At 31.0% G+C, this 20,499-nt stretch overlaps 1 protein-coding gene across 4 annotated transcripts in view; it reads right to left on the bottom strand.

Annotated features, from left to right (window-relative positions):
* Positions 1-637: 637 nt before the first annotated feature.
* The window catches only part of LOC139491268 (SAM and SH3 domain-containing protein 1-like), a 73,046-nt gene continuing 53,184 nt past the window's right edge, over positions 638-20,499 (bottom strand). For 2 of the 4 annotated variants that reach the window (XR_011656502.1, XR_011656503.1), the window contains 9 exons: positions 19,390-19,952; positions 11,394-11,466; positions 9,329-9,477; positions 8,589-8,801; positions 6,926-7,079; positions 5,544-6,442; positions 4,856-4,987; positions 2,335-3,291; positions 1,814-2,157 (listed from right to left, as the gene is read on the bottom strand). Coding sequence is in view for 2 of the 4 variants with exons in the window: in XM_071278809.1 (XP_071134910.1) it covers positions 2,992-3,291; positions 4,856-4,987; positions 5,544-6,442; positions 6,926-7,079; positions 8,589-8,801; positions 9,329-9,477; positions 11,394-11,466; positions 19,390-19,952 (2,483 nt within the window). In the remaining 2 variants the exon portion in view is untranslated. Of the gene's footprint in view, positions 3,292-4,855; positions 4,988-5,543; positions 6,443-6,925; positions 7,080-8,588; positions 8,802-9,328; positions 9,478-11,393; positions 11,467-19,389; positions 19,953-20,499 lie in introns of all 4 variants that reach the window. The other 2 variants (XM_071278809.1, XM_071278810.1) reach the window with 1 other exon arrangement.

Genomic DNA, 20,499 nt, shown 5'->3' with positions numbered 1-20,499 from the left:
ACCAATAGTTAATTTCTGTGTCATTTGGTTTCTTGTGGAGAGTTGACTCATTGGCCATCATACCACATTTTCTTTTTTATATTTGTGTAATTTAGAGCTTGGCATACTGTGATAACACTGGTCTATAAATGACGACTATATCTTTTGATTATCTGTCTTATTTTAAAACATATGCCCAACATACTGTGGATTCATTTATTTTCGTGGGTATTAATTTTTGTGGTTTGAGGAAAACTTGCATATTTCTGGATATTTAATTTTCTGGTTTTGGCAAAGTCTGCATACATTCCTTAAGAAAATATTTTAATTTGTTGAACATTTAAATTCGTGGTTCCCCAGTTCCCAAAAAATCCACGAAAATTAGTACCCAATGAATACTAATGAATCCACCGTACTCATCTATTCTTATTCCTCCTGTGATTTAGGTAGGATAATTTTCATGTTGGACTTCTTTTTCATTAAGTTTTAAAGGTAATTATAATTCTTGTGTATAGAAAAGATATTTTTAGTTTCAATTCTAAATCTTTTCGTTCAAAAAATTAAAACAAACAAAACACTTTTCTAGAATGAAAATTGATGTAAACGATTAGAAGTGCATTTCTGAACTTCCATAATAAACAAGACATAAACTACGAGAGAAATTCAATAGATTTATTATCAGTATATTTTACATAACAAAACACAACAATTCATGTGATCTTTGGCTTTCAGCCATAACACTTTCTCAACAACAAAAATAACTTAAATCATTTACGCATATATTTATATGGTTTGAAATTATAACATAACTTAATCAATCTAATTAAATTAGAACACTGGATTTTGCCATTTGGGAATTAAAACACTAAATAATTTTGATTTCATATGCCATTAAAATGCCTTTGGTAGAATTATATGAACTCTTCAAGTCTTGTTAAATTTGAATCCACACAGATATTCATTATTGATTAAAAAAGACAACCAAAGAAAGTTCCATCATATAGCTCTGTTTTCAAGTAGAATACAAACACTGTGAAATTCATCATCACTTAAAAACTAAAAGAATTTCTGAAAAGAGTAAACCAGAAACTTTCAAATGTGATTTCCAACATACCCTATTAAACAATGCTGTAAATTCTGAATTTACAGATCTGCTTTTGTTAAAAATTTAATTCATAGAATTAATATAATTTGTACATAAAACATCAGCAAGATATTTTACCTTACCACAAAGCCACCTAAGGGGAGATAATAAACACAGAACTTATATAATTGTCTCCCCTGGGCAAACATAGTTTATTATCAAATGTCTGTAATTAGTTGCATGCATGATTAAAAACACATACATAGTTTACATATAGAACAAGTGTTGAGTTACAGTTACAAAAAAATCCCAGATATCTGAGATGTTATGTCAAAAAGATGATCCCAGATATCTGAGATGTTATCTGTCAATTCCTTAGCAACTGTTGTTATTTTGGTATTTGATAACCTCATATGACCCTTTACCATGGTACATTTTTTTGTATAGAGAAAATATTAGCATGATCAAACTAAATGGCAAAATGTTCAAATTACAATTAAAAACCATATATTCCCTCATTTCTTAAGGAGTTTCATTAAACTCTGTTATAAAAGTATCTACCTATACTATAAAAGTATCTCATCTTTTAATGTAAGAGATCTTTAACACTGTTTTGTGCAGTTGTATTGACAAATTATAAAAAAAATAATTTTAAATTATATTAATTCAAAATTATTTAGTATGTATAAAAAAATTCCTTTACATTTTAAACTCAACTTTCAAATATTGTAAGACATTGCGGTAGCACTATTTCTTTTTTTGTATCGATTTTTATTTTTTATATATTAATTAAGTATTTTTGTAACTTGCAATGAATGACAAATAAACTAAAAACTTAAATAAGCAATACATTTATACCTAAGATCTCAATTTAGATTGATAATTTTTTACGATAACATTTTGAAAAAAAATATCCTCATCTGTGTCTTGCATAGTGATGATAAAATTTGTAGAATAAAAATGGAATAAAAGAGTTTGTGCCCATTACACAATGCCCTATTCACAATATCATGTTCTGTGAACTGCAAATTCCTGGTCCAACACCTTTATTTGACATATATTTTAAAAAGCTCACATTATAATGAACATGTGTACTCAATTCGCCTTTTAGAATCTAAAGGACTATGGGTAATCTCATTTTCCGTACACCAAAATAAAAATAAGGTTACGTCATTGGTTGAATTTCCATTGTTTAGACCGTTTTAAACCAATCAAAATGTTTTGGCGTATGCTTTTGGAAATATTACCCAGAATGCATTAGATTCTGAAACAGCGAATTGTAATCTGATGTAATCCTTTGTGGTAAAATTAACTTAAACCAAAACGTGAACCAGACAAATCCAAAAAGGATCCAAAAAGATACATTTTTATCAGCACTAAAATTTACTTTTGTTAAAAGTATAGATTAAAGAAAAATGTGTGAAAAAAAAGAAGTTGTAAAGATATTTAAAATATCTATATCAACCAGTTTACATTTGATCATTTCTATTTACTGACAGGAAATCAACAGACTTGGAATTTAAAAAGTCGTCGAAAGGACCGAAATCCATAAAAATGTATTTTCCTTAAAACTGAATTAAAATGTTTAGACAATCTTCTGTATTGTTCATAAAAAAAAATAGTACATTTACTAGTGATATAAAAAATACTATCAATTTAATAAAATTCTTTTGCATGCAGGGTTTTATTTTTAACCATGCAAAGAGAGATAAAAAAATATCTGAGTCTATTTCTAAAAATGTTTTGTGTCTAAACAGATTATATCTATAGACATTTGACAACCAAATAAGATACCGAAAACTTATAAATAAATAAAATTTTACTAAAACTAAATAAATTAAAATACAAACAGACTTTAGAGCTAAGAACAGATAACTAAAACTAAAAAAATCATTGCACTTTTTCTTGAACAAAAGATATTTAACAAATCACACACGGTCTTCAACAGGCTCGTTACTTGAAACAACAGGATCTCTCGATGCAGATATTTTTCGTTGGACCCAATCTAAAGCATGTGAAATTCTTCTAACGTGACGAGAACTGGCAGAACTCCTTTCTTTGATTGTTTGATCTGACATTGTGAGTAACTGTTCAAGGGAAGTAACCCCTTCGCTTCTTAATGTTTCAATATACATAGGTAGTCCAATAGACATGAAGAAACCATCGACAGATGAGACGTCTAAATCACAGGCTTTGGAGCAAGTTGTAGCTATATCAACTGCTGGAATCTACAAAATATAACATTCAAAATAAGGTAAATAAAACTATGGCGTTGACTTATGAAAAAAACATATTTTAAATACTTTACATGATACCACTTTTCATGGATTTTGTGGGTATAGGTGAACCACGAAATTAAATGTTCAACGAATAACAAATTTTCTATTGGCTTGTATGAAGACTTCGGCAAAACCCTGATATCAAATGTCCACAAACATGCAAGTTTTCCTTCATCCACGAAAGTTAATGAATCCACAGTTTAGTGATTGTTGAATCCTGTTTTTACTCGATCCCTTCCTCAATGACATTTCCCCAATTTCTCATAAATCATAGCTATTGAATGTTTTTAAAAGAAACAATGTTCTGTGTGAGTTGACATCCTAATATCCTGATATATTACCCTGCATTTTATTTTATACTGCAACTAGTTATGTTTATTTTCAAATTAAGTAACATATCTATTTTGTATACATGTCATGTCAATTTCATCATGGAACACTTTCTCCACAATCCGGAGTCCATTAATGGATGAAAATAAGTTTGACATTTGTGTTACTATTTAAAAAGCTATCAATGTTTTAATTTAAGTTGCAGTATTGAAACAATATTAGGTCAATGTCATAAAAATATAGACTTTTTTGTACTCGGCTAAAAACAGTGGAAGGGCTCTGTAGAACCTCGCCCTTCCTCAGTTTCTCAGCCTCATACAATAAAGTTTATATTTTCCTGACATTGACCTAATATTGTATATATATTTTTATTTCAAAACATCAATAGTTAATAAAAACTTATCTTTCTCTTTTTTAAGAGAATCTTCTATTGTAATGGAATGTATTTTTTTTCAATGAGAGAGAAATGAAAACAATACTTCATTCTGATTTTTAAGTTTTATCTTTATCTTGAATTGTTATAATACTGTGTGGTTTTGCATTTACAACAAACAACACTGCCATATCCTTTTATTATTTACAGCTAATTTCCTAATTCATGTAAAGCAAGACTTTGGTTAGCTATCTTGCTTTGTTTGTATAATGTACAATTGTATATGAGATGATGTCCAATCAAATTTAAATATATTATATACAGGTTAAAATATGCCTTTATATACTGTTTGAAGATGTCAATGTTAATAACAAAGCTTAATTTGAAGTTTGTACAAACAGAGCAAGCAAGCCTACCCAAGTTTTACTCTACAAGCATTAGGAAATTAGCTGTAAATATAAACTTAAGATTAGTCCTCCTCATAAGGTTAAACAGATCTCAAGCATTTTGTAATGCCTCAGTTTCAAATTGAAGGAGATTTGTAGTATAGAATGAAAGATTTCTGAGGCCCCTCATGCGGGGGGGGGGGGGGGGTCCTAGTAATCACATAATCACCATTTTTTTTGCCAATATAATCACATAATCATTAAATATTTGCTTATCTTTAGTAATAAAATAATCATAAACTAAAAATACAGTCCTAGGTAATCAAATAATCATGAAATATTTGGCTTAATAATCAAATAATCATTAAAAAAACGGCCAAGTAATCACATAATCAAAAACCCCATGAGGGCCCTCATTTCTTACCACAGGTTTTCTGGAAGTTTGTAATTGATGAATTCTAATTTGGTCTAATACAATAGCTATACTAGAAATGTCTGTCTTCAGTTCATCCGAGTATCTTTGTATAAATAAAGGAGGTATACCACAAGCTCCACACTGAAATATAAAAAAAACTTACATTTTGAATATATGAAGAAGATATCACTAAAATCTGGTGTTAATATAATTCTCCCAAAAAAAAATCATACATGAGCAAAAAGGAATTTGTTCATGGTATGAAAAGGATGTGACATTGTGGATTACCCCTTGAATAAACTAGTTTTGTTATTTGCATCCATCTATAGAACCCCCATTTTTTTTTTTAAACTTGAATTTCTTTTCAAAATATTAGACTAATTTATAAGCCTATAAGTGCATTGTCATTACTTATCTTTCACAGAATATTTAAGGTTCATTTTTTATAATAAAAATAATTTCAGACATGGTATAAGCAAACTTTCAGGTTTTCCTATGAGTAGGGAATTAATCTTCAAACATCTCATAAAATAATCACACAAAGAGCATGTTACATTTATACTTAAATCCCCCTGATATAAGTCAACCAAAACATTTAAATACAATTTTAAACAAGTTTTTTTTCCTTCTTTTTAAATTTAATTATAGATTGATCACCATTCCCGTTACCCAGTCTTCTATCAAATATAAAGCATACCTGGGTTGAATAAGGTTCCTGAGATAAGTCTATGGCTTCAGAGGCAAGCTTGGATGCTACTAAATTAACTAATGATTTTTTCACCTTCCTGTATCCTGCAACAGGACTATCTGTTACAGAACCATTTATGGTACGAAGCTTTGGAGTGTCATAATTCGGCACATTGTGTAAAGGTGTAAGAGAACTATTACTTTCAGATAATATCTTACGGTGGTGGCCATCACTTTGTGACGATGTTTCAGATAATATCCTTCGATGGCCATCACTTTGTGACGATGCACATGAATTGATGCTGTCTGATGATACCCGTCTATGGGCATCGCTAGGTAATGTTCGTCTTTCGTTAGTTCCTAGAGGGGACATAACCTGGACTTGAGCATCTCGCACAACAGAACCCATTCTCGGAACACTTTTTCTAACGAATGTTTTGGGAGTATGACTTTCTATCACAGTTTGCTGTTGGGTTTTTGAGACGTGGATTTGAGATTTAGGATTTGACTTAGAAGAATCATTTGGAGAAGTTTGTGTTTCTGCATAGGAACAAGTCACCATATCACCTTCTTTCTGACTAGATTCGTCATTGTTACTGTCCAAATTATGTTTAATTAATTCAAACACTTCACGATCCTCCTCTGAATAATTACTTTCAATTTTTCCTCCATTGGAAGACTTGTTTTTCGAAACCTGAAAGTCATTTTCTGGAAATACATTTTCCTTATTGGAATGCAGAGGATGGAATTTTGATTGGTTGTGTATATTATGATTTTTGTTATGGATGTGTTCCCAGCTTGCATAGCATCCTGAATCACGACTAGAAGGATATGATCGCTGTTCTCCGGCTGGTGAAGCACAGGGAGGAGTGTACATCAAATATCTGTTCACATTTGGTATATGATCAACTGCAAAAAATACATAATTCAGTAGATGATTGTGTTCTGCTGAGTTATCTTTCCTTGTAATTTGATTTAAAGTTGGTGGAAGAAATAGTATTTATTTTTTTAAATATCATGATTCAAAATTGTTACCGATGTTACTAAATCCAAACATGTTATTCACAAGCTTGTCTTGTTGAGATTCTAAATGAAAAGTAGAAAAGAAGAGAATAAGTGATTGTTAGTATCAGTTATGCATTGTGTATATATTTTTTCTTGTCCTACAGCACATATTGTCCTGAATTCTACCTTTGAAATTTTAAGAGGTATTTTGTTTCTGCAGAGGCAGTGTTCCTTCTTTTGTTATTCAAAGTTTAAACATTTGATTTGTATTTGGGAAATTAAATTAAACTCCTACCATTTGGTATCTATGCTCTTGTTATAAACAGTGTAAAATGCTATGTTCTCAGTGATTTCTAGATTTAGAAATCTTAAAATTTATTTTCTTACCGACAATATCTGACGACAGGAAATCTGCAGCAGTAAGAAGCTTAGTTCTCTTCTGTGGATCAGTAATGTGTAAAGCATTAAGGTCATCTTCATCTATCTCTGCAAAGCTTTCCAGGTGATCAAACCCATTCTGAACAAATAGTTGTTCTAAGTGCTGTTATAAAATAAAGTTTGTGTAAAATAAGTCATTGAAGTTATCTCCCCTTCTTCAGGTTATGAGAAAAAGCAAGTTAAATATTTTTATCAAACAATGTTTTAACGTCATGTCTTTGACAATGTACTGCTCTGAACTTTTACAAATTCAGCAAAACAACACCATAAAACCCTCATCAATTTCATATCTGCCTACTAAATCAAAATATTTTTTTGGCAAACTAGAACACACCTGCGGAAGTATTGAAATATATATAGTATAACCACATGTAATTTTAACAATATAGAAAACGCTAGTCGATGAAACATGATATTTTAATTAAAGCATATTCTGCATGCCCTTTTTCAATCTGTTTTCTTCATCTTCTCATTAAATACAGATTTTTTTTATAAAGTGATATTTAAACAAGCTTTACAGCATATAAATGCTGTCAGAGTTCACCCCTAGTTTTGGATGGATCAGTGTTGCTCAGTGTCTGTCTTTCCATCTTTTTTTCTTTTTCTCTCTGGTGTTGTCTTTTTGTCTTAATATCTTAAGATTTTAACTGTTACTTTGATAAGTTTTTCCTTTTGCTAAGCCTTTTTTTTCTTCTAAGGTGTTAAATAATTTATTTCAGAGAAAAAATACCAAAACTTAAGTACACACTTATATATAATAGTTTGAGATATTATGTATATTATATACATTACAACATAATTTACATATTTGTAATTTTATCTCTTGAAGGCTTAAAAGACAACAGGTTTATAAAAAGGGGGAGGGGGGGAGGGGCCTACTCGTATGCACCTTATTGTGAATTGTTCACCATTACAAGACATTACAGAGGTTTTCTTAAAAGTTGCGATATCACAAGATAAAATATCTGAAGCCACAAAGGAAAAGTTATTATTGTATGATGTCAATAGTTCAAGTGCCGCAAATTCTAAAATGTCCTCGATTCTCAAATGTGATGTTCATATGATGAAATCATAATCTTTCAGTCAGTTTAATTGAAGTCTGGAGCTGGCATGTCAGTTAACTGCTAGTAGTCTGTTGTTATTTATGTATTATTGTCATTTTGTTTATTTTCTTTGGTTACATCTTCTGACATCAGACTCAGACTTCTCTTGGACTGAATTTTAATGTGCGCATTGTTATGCGTTTACTTTTCTACATTGGCTAGAGGTATAGGGGAGGGTTGAGATCTCGCAAACATGTTTAACCCCGCCGCATTTTTGCGCCTGTCCCAAGTCAGGAGCCTCTGGCCTTTGTTAGTCTTGTATTATTTTAATTTTAGTTTCTTGTGTACAATTTGGAAATTAGTATGGCGTTCATTATCACTGAACTAGTATATATTTGTTTAGGGGCCAGCTGAAGGATGCCTCCGGGTGCGGGTATTTCTCGCTACATTGAAGACCTGTTGGTGACCTTCTGCTGTTGTTTTTTTCTATGGTCGGGTTGATGTCTCTTTGGCACATTCCCCATTTCCATTCTCAATTTTACTTAAAATTAATGGCCGACATATCTTACCTGCAAACCTAGTTTCTGTAAAAGTTCTGTCACAGTCTTTGGTTTAAATCTTTTTGTATTATTTCTCTGTGCAGTGAGTTTTAATTGAGGTCCTGCAGCATGATGCTCCAGAGGCTCCACATGGGAGGCTTTGAACCATCCACTTCTACCATTTATATTGCCATAACATAAACCACTTGTCGTCTTGTTCATTACAAAAACCACATCTCCTTTCTATAATGATAAGTTTTACAGCGAAGTGAAGAAATGTGTCAACATTCAACAGAGTACATTAGATTGTGTTGAGGTCAGTTCTCAGAGGTGAACAATTTGCATTTTGTATAAAAATGGCTCTAATGGTAAAGTAAAGATAAAATAATATTAAAAAAAATCTAACTACCTTCACTCAACCTGCATATACATGTACTGGTATGGCAATGTCCATGTTTTGAAATAGGGGAATTTAAAAAATCATGCTAACCAATAAGTACAATAGAAGTAGCACCAAATGAATGAACAATAAAATATAATCTTTTGAGTATGAAAATTAGCCTTCAGATTTAGTTTAATAACCAATTTTGACTTTCCCCAATATTTATCGTGTAATTTATAGAAATTTGGCACAAAAATATATGTACTTCTTATTCATGAAAGAGGGTAAATTTCTATTCCTCGTAAAACTTCATACAGAATTTATTTCTTTAATAATGGAAGATTATGTGTGTATGTCTGTAAATACTTTTGAATGTAATCAAGTCTACCTCAAGTTTTAGGAAATCTGTATCTGTTTTTCCTGGAACAAAATCTGTATGTACTTTAACAGCCATAGGACATGCTGCCCCAGACAAAACGTTATCTTCCATTGATACAGAACTCTTTCCACTCATTGGACTAGCACTATGCAAACTTCCTGTTAAACAAAAAAGTTTTTATTTGTACATAACTACTGTTCTTTCCAAATATGAGTAGTTCAACATGTGAATAGAATACATGACAATGTTTAAGAAAAAACAACCAGATAACACAAAAATTAAAAATATTTCTAGTTTCTAGAGATTACAAACGTCCTTCAACAATAGACAAGTGACTATTCAATATGTCAAGCTCTTATCCAATCAGATTTTAGGAAATAGTAGTCAAACTAACTAACAGAGAACATTCAAGATCTTCAACCAACTTTCAACCAAGTGGAAATCTCTCGAATATTGTAAGGTTATGAGAACTTTAAACAATGAATGTAAAATACACTTAAAGACCTCACAATAACTTATAGACAAATTTTAAAAAAAATGACACTTTTTATTTTCCAATTATATCTACCCATTTTCGTTCTTCTTTCAATTACATAATTCTAGTCAAGATAAGAACACTGTAATATGTAAGTTAACACTTAATTAAAAAGGTATTAAAAATAATTAAATTCCATGTATTTCTTTTTAATCATCAGTTATGCAATGGAATCAGATTAAACAATGCTTTATGTCCTTTGTTTTTATGATTTTGTTGTTTTTGTGCTTCCAAAATGCCAACCTGATAAGTCAAGCAAATTCCAGCTGAATGTTTTACATATAGTTCTTCTGTTGTGCTGTTACAACACTCTCTCCCTTTCACAAACATGTTCATTTCTGCCATATTTTTAAAATGCATGTCCCAAGTCAAGAGCCTGTAAATCAGTGGTTGACGTTCAATTGTTTTTTGTTCATTGGTTTTTTTCTTTTAAATTGTTTTCGTACTTTGTCATGTGGGGCCCTTTCATACCTGTCTGTACAGTATAAGTTTTGATCATTGCTGAAGGCCTTATGGTGACCTTTAAAAGGTTACAACTGCATCATTTGGACTCTGGTGGATAGTTGTCTCATTGGCAGTCATACCAGATCTCCTTATTTCTATATTTACTGCAGTAAACTGTCTCATGTAAACTTAGGATTAGCATGTTGTTACAAATAAAAAAATTCTCAGATTTACGGCTTTCTTAATATGAAATAATCCTTACTTCCTGTTCTTTACACATTTCTTAATGTTATGTAAGTAACAGACACATAATACTGAAATTGAAAACAATATTTCAGCTGTTTTATTTCACAGCTGAAATGGTATGTCTAAATGCCTGTTAAACAGCTAGTCACAAAGGAACATGCAAATCAACAATGTATCATTTGTAAAAGATTACCCATCAAAACAATTATAGACTACCAAAGTATAATAATACCCCACAGATCTATAAAACGTCAAAATAAGGACACAACACGATATTCTTCACAAATTTTCTGATACAGCCGTCCATGACAAGATATCATAATTGTATTATCAGGGAAGAAAAAAATGACTTTTTTGAATCTAATCGTCTGTCTTGTTAGAAAAAGAAATATAGCATTGATATTGTGTAAGCTGTTAAAAGGAGTAAGTCAGGACATTTATTACACATTGGGGTATATAAAAGTCAGATAAACTATCACGATTGGCAATTCAATACCAATCCTATAGTTCTTACCAGAATAGTGATGAAAGTTTCTTAAGGAGAAGAAAACTGAAGAGAAGAATACTGCTTTAAATCTTAAGTGAAAGAAGGGTTAATATATAGTCAGACTACTGTCTCATAAGTGTTTCTTGTTTTTTATATAGATTAGATCATTGGTTTTCCCCTTTGAATAGTTTTACACTAGTCATTTTTTGGGGCCCTTTATAGCTTGCTGTTTGGTGTGAGCCAAGGTTCTGTGTTGAAGACCGTACTTTGACCTATAATAGTTTACTTTTACAAATTGGGACATGGATGGAGAGTTGTCTCATTGGTACTCATACCACATCTTCTTATATCTAGTTACTTACTCATGCCACTGGAGCCACTGTGGTTACTCTCTGATGAGCTGGCAGATTTAGTGGTATCTGTGGTAGAACAGCACTGTAAAATATAACAAAATCTCCTATAATAATAATTGACAACTGACCTGAAGAGCTTCTTAGGACATAATAATCTTACATAAACTGCCAGTTTCTAACAACCTTTAAAAACTGAGAATTATGATGGAAGGGCATGCGTATTTTGTATGGTGTTGCGTTTATGAATTTCTGTCAAATGATATAACTTTTTACTTTTCGATTAGACATTAAAACTGAATTGTAAGTAGCTATAATGAAAATATCTGATAAATTAGACAATTCCCTGTTACTATCTAATGAATATTTACTCTGCCACCTGCACTATAAAGTCTGTTTTGGCATTGTAATTGTCATCATAAATGATAAATGAAAAACACCAACTAAAATTTGAAATAGCATATTTTACGAATTATAGTTATCATAACATTCACTTCTCAATACTGCCACTGAAACATGTACATCATATTAACCAGTTCAATCCCCTTGAAGTGAAAATTAAATATTTACCACTTGCAATTAAACTGGTGATCACAAGAATGATCTAAGCTATGATAAATGTCAAATTTGGAATGAAAATCCTTTTTTCTTCTTTCCTATGCATAAAATTTTGCAATGAATATACCTTCAAAGCAAAATAAATCGCTATCAATAGAATTGTGTATTGGTGACTGATCAACAACTATAATGAATATTTATCTGTATCAGTCAGTGCTTAGTTCGTTGATAACAATTGGATTGCATGATCTCCGATAATATACAATACACCAAAGCAAATAAAGGTTCTTATTACACCCAAAAGACGGAGAAAATTTGAAAAGCAAAATCTGATAATATTTTTATTTCTTTTCTATTTAATCATATTCCTCTCATTTCAACAATTCATCGCTACTATGTAGGTGTTTTATCATTACAATAATTTCATTAGCGATAGCCAGAATCAGTTAAGATTGAACTGCAGAAGATTTAATAAATGCAACGAAACCCCTAAAGTGCATTAACTATGAATTTAACAAGCCATAAATGCCATATGGACCTTTATGCATTTCAATATTGTTATTAATATTGGTAAAATTAATCGCCCAGAATGATCCATCGATGCAGAAACTTGACAGAAATATCCATTAAGCCAACCGACCGTCAGAACACATTCATGTCCACACTAGAAGATGTAGGAAACACTTCATGAAATTAAATATGTCCTGTTCCAAGATAAGTTTGTGACAGCTCACAGTGTAATCAAGAAGATAGTAGTCGATCGGGACATGTGACCAATACCGTTGTTGATCAAATGATATTTTTTATATTTCTGTCTGTATAAATTGCTTTATTTGAACATCAACTACTGCCAACTACAGATGTCAAAAGAATAACAAGACACAATGGATTAAACTGTCTCGTCGCTATTCTTAAAACATCTCCGGCACCTTTTTGACCTCTGATGTTTATCTGTTTGTGATGTCACTGATATTTTTTTCACAATTTGTTCAATTAACAGAACTAGGGAAGATCATATTAAAAAATATTAGATTTTGTTTTTTTTTATGTATTTTGGAAATGTTTTTTTCTGATTTAGAGACAGATATATGAAGAAAAAAAATACAATTCCAACTGACAAGTCAAAAGAATAACAAGACACAATGGATTAAACTGTCTCGTCAATATCCTTAAACATCTACGGCTTCTTCTTGACCTCTGATGTTTATCGGTTTGTAACGTTTCTGATAAATTTTATCACAATTTGTTCAATTATGAGCATATTAGAAAATATAAGTTTGTTTTTTTCCTTCATATTTTGGAAATATTTTATTATTTTGTCAACAGATATATGAAGGAAGTTTTTTTTCTCCATTCAAACTGCTTAGGTGACAGACGTTGAACTGTCTGACTCTTCAGACAAATTTTATTCCACCTGACATTAAAATGTAGATTTTCACATAGTAAATTTAGAAGAAAAGTTCTACTATCATTGGACAGCTTGGTTCTTAAATAATATCACCAAAATTGATAATGATAGATTCATGTTTCAAAACACAAATGACCAGATCATATTTATGTGGAGAAATGTATGATAGAAGAGTTCTTTAAATCAAAAAAACCCACAAGTAAAACGATATTCTGTGTAAAATTCAATTTTTAATTTATTTTGAAAAATTCAAAATAGTTTCTACAATTTCAGACATTGATCTTGTCTGATGTCTCCACAATACTATGTAGAACTTAATAGTTTCCAGTTCACAATTTCATTTGAATCATGCAATCAAACCTGAGTCATGAAGACATTTCTACAGAAGACTACAACATTCGTAAAACCATAGAGCTCATCAAATAGACAAAAAACATCAAAACATTAATTTACAAGAATCCCGATCTGACTTCACACAACAATCGACATTATCCTTTCATTTACAAAATGGTGGAACTCAAAGAATACAAACAAAAATCGTAAAACATTATCACCAGGCTCACAAAAGCATAGAAGATTAGAAAACAAATGCTTTTTCTGTGCTGGAAATCAAGTCAATTGATTGAACAGACTAGGGCATGTTAAAAATGATGTAAACACGTCATTGTAATTTGTCATTGTCGTCCAATACTTTTTTTTAATTACATTTGGTCTCCGTTCATCTACTTTTCCATCTAATTCATGAATTTTAATATAAAAATTCTTTTAAAGAATTTAAATTTATCACTTCATCATTTCCGAAGGACATTACTCTTTATCAGCCTTCCATTCAGCTCTACCATTAAACATAAATTTGATTTCATAGACATGAACTTTTTATTTTATCCTTCTTTTTTTAAATATTTTTAATTAAAGACCGTCTACAATTATATAAAGATTAAACACCATTTAATGAAATATCATTTCTTTTGTGACACAGTGTAATATCAAAAGAAATATTTATTTTCCTAGCAGAAAAAAATAGAATAGGTAGGTGAAATAAAGGGATTTTATTTCTTTAAAACATTTTTCATAGCCTACATATGGAACTGAGCTGGATTTTAACCGTACTTTTATCTTCGTCAATTGGACTCTGATTGTTAGTTGTCTCATTGGCAATCATACCACATCTCCTATCTTAAACTGACAAAACTTAAGTGGGGCATTCAAAAAAAAAATTTGCTGTAAAAGTGCTAGTGATATGAATAACAGAAACATAATCATTTGGCATACAAAGAAATGAAAAGCTAGTTTTAAGAGGACATTTTTTCAAATAAATGGGGAAAGTGGTTTTTTTTGACACAGGTGATATGCCTCCGCTTGCATATCATATAAAGTTATAAACGGAAATATCTGAAGAACAGTTACAGTAACCCTACCCAAATTTGTACTTGATCTGAGTTTTGTGGTAATAAGTAATGTGTATAAGTTTCATAAAATTTGATTGATGCTAACTTAATTTAGAGAACAGAAACTGATTCAACAATTTTTCCATTTGTAAAGGTCATAACTCTAGAAAATTAGTGACAACCCCAAAATTCAAATAATTCAATATTTTGTGTATTAAGCATTATGTACAAGTTTCATAGTATTTGGTAGAGGCAAACTATAGTTAGAGAATGGAAACCCATTTGTAAAGGGGCATAACTCTAGAACGATTAGAGTGACATCACAAAAATTCAAACTTCATCTGTGATTAGTGGTAATAAGCATTGTGTATAAGTTTAATAAGATTTGGTTGAGGTAAACTGAAGTTAGAGAACGGAAACGAACATTGGGATGTACAGACAGACAGACGAGGGTAAAACTTAATGCCCCTCTCAGCCCAAGCCAAATAATGAACCAATGCTGTGCATGAAAGATAAAATCGTAGTCACTTCCAGCTGGTCACTTCACCAATTAATCAAAGATTTTCTTAATGCTCATCTTTCTCATGCCCAGTATTTTAAATACTTTCCCTTAGGCCAACATACACTATTAACCACCCATTTACTCCCTGCTTTAACAGACAACTACTCTTGCTCAAAGCTAAGCTATTACAGCTTAATAACAGTTTGCTGTTTGAGCTAATACTTAATTCACTGCTGGCTTCCATCTGACTGCATTTAGAAATTAAAACTTTCGATTAATGTCCTTCAACTTAATGATTCTCAAAGGAAATCCAACTCTACAGGTTTTTGTTCAAAGCAAAAATCTCTCTTTAACTAATATTGGAATATTTTTATTAATAAAATGACGTTAGAAATTCTGTGAATAATCAACCTGGTATCAGACGTGTTTACATGAGATTGGATAATTAGACAAACACGAACAAAGACGATACTATTCTATGTATATGGAATTTTCATCGTCAAACTTATAAAAAAAATTGCCAATGATTTTATCGTTAAGACTTCATCAGTTTGACACTGAATTTAATTCCATTGTGTTGCTCATCATTTTCGCATTTAGAAAAAAACCTCATTTCAGGGGATTTTAATGATTTTGCATTTTCCCTACTGAAATTGTATCGAAGAACAATTAAACATTAAAGGAAGATGAAGCCAGGTTAATTCCTTCAATTGATCTTTGAAACTACTTTTCCTGGGAATGAGTTGGAGGAGAACATTAGACAGAATGTCATTCCTGCACATTTAATAATGATAGATCACTTGTAATTGACTACTACGAAAGTTCCGGGATTGGGTCAATTCTAATGGTAAAATTTAGATTCAAGATGAAAACTTGATTTAAAAGTTCCTAGAGTGGGCCAATTTTAATTATAAAATTATAATTCAAGATGAAAACTTGATTTGAAGATTCTAAAAATTTTCTCAAATTTAATTTAATTTTTATTTACAAAACTTAACTTAAATGTTTTTTTGTCTGTTATAATTATATCTTTAAATACATTTTGACAAAATCTAGATACATTATGTTTTACTGTGTTGACTTGCAGTCTTTGTAACATGTATATGTACCCCACATCTCCTTAAATACTGAATAACTGATTACAGGGGTGGATTTAGATGGGAACCCATGTCACCCCCCCCCCCCTTTTTTCTGGGAAAATTTTGGTTGATTATATAGGGAATCTCTGAAGCATGATATGAGTGGGCCCCCTCTTAGGCAGTCAATGGGCCCCCATTTATGAAAATTTCTGGATCTGCCACTGGATTACACTTTTTTTTTTAATTTTGAAATACATCTTTTACTGTTGAATCTTGGAATTTAGTATTAACTTTATTAAAATACTTTAGAATATAAAAAAAATCATTTGAATGATGTTTTCATTCTCTCGCTGAATCCTTGAAGTTACTTTCAACAAAGAACACTGTTTGTTTACTGTATTACATTAACATTGTAAAATACAAATTGAGAAGAAAAAACAATTTGTATAAGACAGAAAAAAAACATCTGTCATTTCCTGTAACAGACATATAATTTCATATTTTATTAACAATGACTGCAATATCTAATTCAAACATGACTTTCATATTCAAGATAGACATTTTTGTTCTCTGCCGACTTCTTAAACCAATAACCTATCAATTTCATTAAATGTTTTGTATCTGTGAAAAAGATGTATACACCTGCCAGTAAAACTATTTACACATCCCTACCCACTTAATGGGTAAACTAATTTTCTCTTACAATTCTTTAATTTCTTTCCTTCATAATTCAATTATTATTTATTTCAAATTGAATCGTGAGTTAGACGGTACTCTACTTTTCTCATTAGTACAAAGTGCTTGGAGATATTTACAAATAACTTAAGCACAATACGGAGAAATAAATATAAAAGTCTCAATAATAATAATGTTTATATCTTCATACAACTATCAATTCTTAACTGTCAAATTCTATTACACAAATTGTGCTCTTATAATTAACCAATATAATGAAATTTGACTGAAAATGACACTTTCCCTTCTAGCAAAACTGTTTTATAAGTAAATTAGTTTCCTATCCTTTTTCCAATACACTGGTAAAACATAAGAGTAACAGACCAGAATATGAAGATATGAAATTTTCTAATCGTCTATCTCATCACGGATTGTATATTATATGACAACCCCACTTAATTTTACGCACTATCTAAGTAATCCCTTGGTAATAATGAAATATGAAATATATCTTGAGGTTTGATAGGCAATTCCAAATGCGATTTATTCTCTTGACTACATCTTATCTGTTTTGGTTTGATTTGCAAAAAGTCACATCAAACGCACCCAAGTATTTGTGGTTAAATCTGATATAGCAGGCTTAGTGTCTGTGGGGTCAAAAGTGGCAGTCTTAAAGACTATCTTATTCCTCAGCATCAATTAGTTTTAGGATTTTAGGAATCTAATAAACTGATCAAATTTTCTATTGGTTAACAAAAAAGCAAGCATCTTTAAAGAAATTGATAAAAAGAACTTCAGATAATTCCATAGTTATATGAGATTTAGAATAATATTATTAGGAATAAGCATTAGAATGTTTCTATCAAATGAATATGGGACCACTTGACATAAAACAATAACCCATTAATCAATTGAAAATGGTCTTCCCCCCAAAAAAGACATAATTTTTTTTGTTTTTTTTTTTGTAACAATGCAACAATGTTTCAATGTCCAAAGGAAAACTGTCAGATGTAGGTTTGGCACAGATGTAAAAGCGCTTATTTTATATAAACTAAACTGAAGATTAAGGTTTAACATATTTTCCTTCAGATTGAAACTTAGATCCTGGGTCCCTGCTTCACTAAACTGGTCTGACGACACTCTGTTCTTCTTTCTATTATGTTGTATATTATGTCAAACAAAGGAATTTCTGCTAAAACAAATTTGAAAGTATTGTCTCGTTACGACAAACCTTGTGATCATGAAAGGTTTCACAACGGAAAGCTAAACAGTGCATTGTCAGATTCCTGAACACAAAACATTGACATACAATTATTGTTTCAATCAGATTGACAAACTTTGACTTATTAATGTTTCCATTCCTATGCCTCTCTCTCTCTCTCAATATTGTTTTTAACGTTTAATGAGACTTATTTTTGAGAACATGTCATTGGATGTTCTATTTCCAGTTAATAAGAATGACATCACGGTACTTTTAATCTGGTAAAGAATGTATTTTTTTTCCGATAAAGCTACACGTCCGTAATGAAGTTAACATGGAAAACCATGATCAATAACTAGATAGGAAGACTTATTTGGAAACTAATTACCACTTTGGATATTTTTATTGAAAAGACGAAACAGGAAAAACGCATTAATTTAGGTATCATCATGAGAAACGTTATCTTGGTGCACCATCTTAATTCAAAATTTTGCGACAAACTATCAATAACCTAATCGCACGTAGCAATTTCATTTTAGAACTTAATTTTATGCTGCAAAGCAAATTTTTCTACTTGGAAAAAGTTAATGAAGCAAGATGGACAATTACTTTACGAAATCTTCAATTCTAATTGAATCTGTTATAAATCATGTGTTGATCATATAATTGCACCATCGTAACTCTTTTCTGGTTTAAACACGATAAAATGCCATTTACTCATTATTTGAATTGCATTTAAATTTTATAACATTTTTATTGTGTTCTAAAATCCTGGTAAGGTTAGCTTATTTTATTATGTGCAGTTATCTGATGCCTTCAAGTCTGGTGGGACAAAAGAAGAACTATTACGGATACTTAAAAGCTTTAGTTATGCAATTCTGTCAAAACCATCACAACAACAGCAAAAGCCGGAAATGAAAACTCAGCAGTTGACTAACAGGCTATATTCCAATGATTCTCTTCAGATTTGTTTGGAAACATTTGTTAATTCTAAATTAATGTAGGTACTTGAACAGAAGCTCTGTAACTAAAATATCACAAAAAGAAGTTATGTGCAATCAAACTGTTTTTTCACAGACATATACCGGTAAGTATTAATGTTGATCTAAATTGTTTACTGAAATAACATTACATTTGACATTCAATGAAAGATTTCTCTACAACAGATTCACAACATTTTACCCAAACATATCTCACCTTTAACCTTGAATGACCTCCAATTTCAGCCTTGACACCCCATGTTGCTCCAGCTGGAGGTGATGTGTCTGATGCCATGGAAACAGCACTAGAATTGCTACAGTAAGCCACTTCATCACTTCTGAGGGGGACAAGATCACTATGCGTAGGTCCTTGACAATCCATCTCAGATTCGAAAGACAAGGATGAGGTGCGAGATGAATTATCGTGAACACAAGCTAAAGTTTTCATTAAATTTCCATGTTGACATTCTAAAGTGGAAAGCCCGTGCATTTTCAATTCATGTGGAATAACTGGTGCGTACACTCGAGGACTGTGATTTGGTAAATAAAAATTTACAGGGGAGGTAATTGTGGAGCCAGGTGCAGCTCGCGTTGGAGTACAAGACAAAGATCTAGGAGCATCTGGTGATCTAGCTGAATGTTCAAGATGGCTGACACTATGAACACGACGATGTTGGAAACATTCAAATCTGTGACTAGGATCTGAACACATTTGATGTGTATTTGGTGAATTGTCCATTTTAACTAATTTCTGACAAACTCCACATTTCTTCGGAGAATCTAAAAAAAAAATCCAACAATATTTTTATGCAATAATACATTACCAATATTTTACATTCAAATAAAAATAAAGATTTGACTGACATTTCTTTTATTGATATGCTGTATGGGTTTTGCTCAATATTAAAAGTTGTACAGTGACCTATAGTTGTAAACTATGTAATTTGGCCTCTAGCGGAGTGTTGTCTCATTGGTAATTATACCACATCTTCCTTCTTATTTTTATCTTTCATATTTTACAAGATTGATTTCTAACCAATACTTGATTAATAAACGATCAAACTTGTTTTCTCCTTTTTTCTTTTTTAAGTACAAAACCATATTTTTTGGTGACTTTAAACAATCACTTCTAAGACATAGCAATCATCAACATGTATGAAAAATTATGGATAATTGGCCAAAATTGCTAGATAAAAATATTTAATGACCAATTAAAAAGTTGCCATGATCAAAATAAGTCTTGATTTAGGGACAAAATAGAATATATAGCTTTGGGACTTCTTGGCTTGATGGCACTCAATAATGTTTATTCATGTGAACGTGAATA

This window comes from Mytilus edulis, chromosome 10 (genome assembly GCF_963676685.1).
Source record: "Mytilus edulis chromosome 10, xbMytEdul2.2, whole genome shotgun sequence".
Taxonomy (NCBI): domain Eukaryota; kingdom Metazoa; phylum Mollusca; class Bivalvia; order Mytilida; family Mytilidae; genus Mytilus; species Mytilus edulis.
The sequence above is the reverse complement of the archived record's forward strand: the minus strand, read 5'-3'. Positions and strand labels throughout refer to the sequence as shown.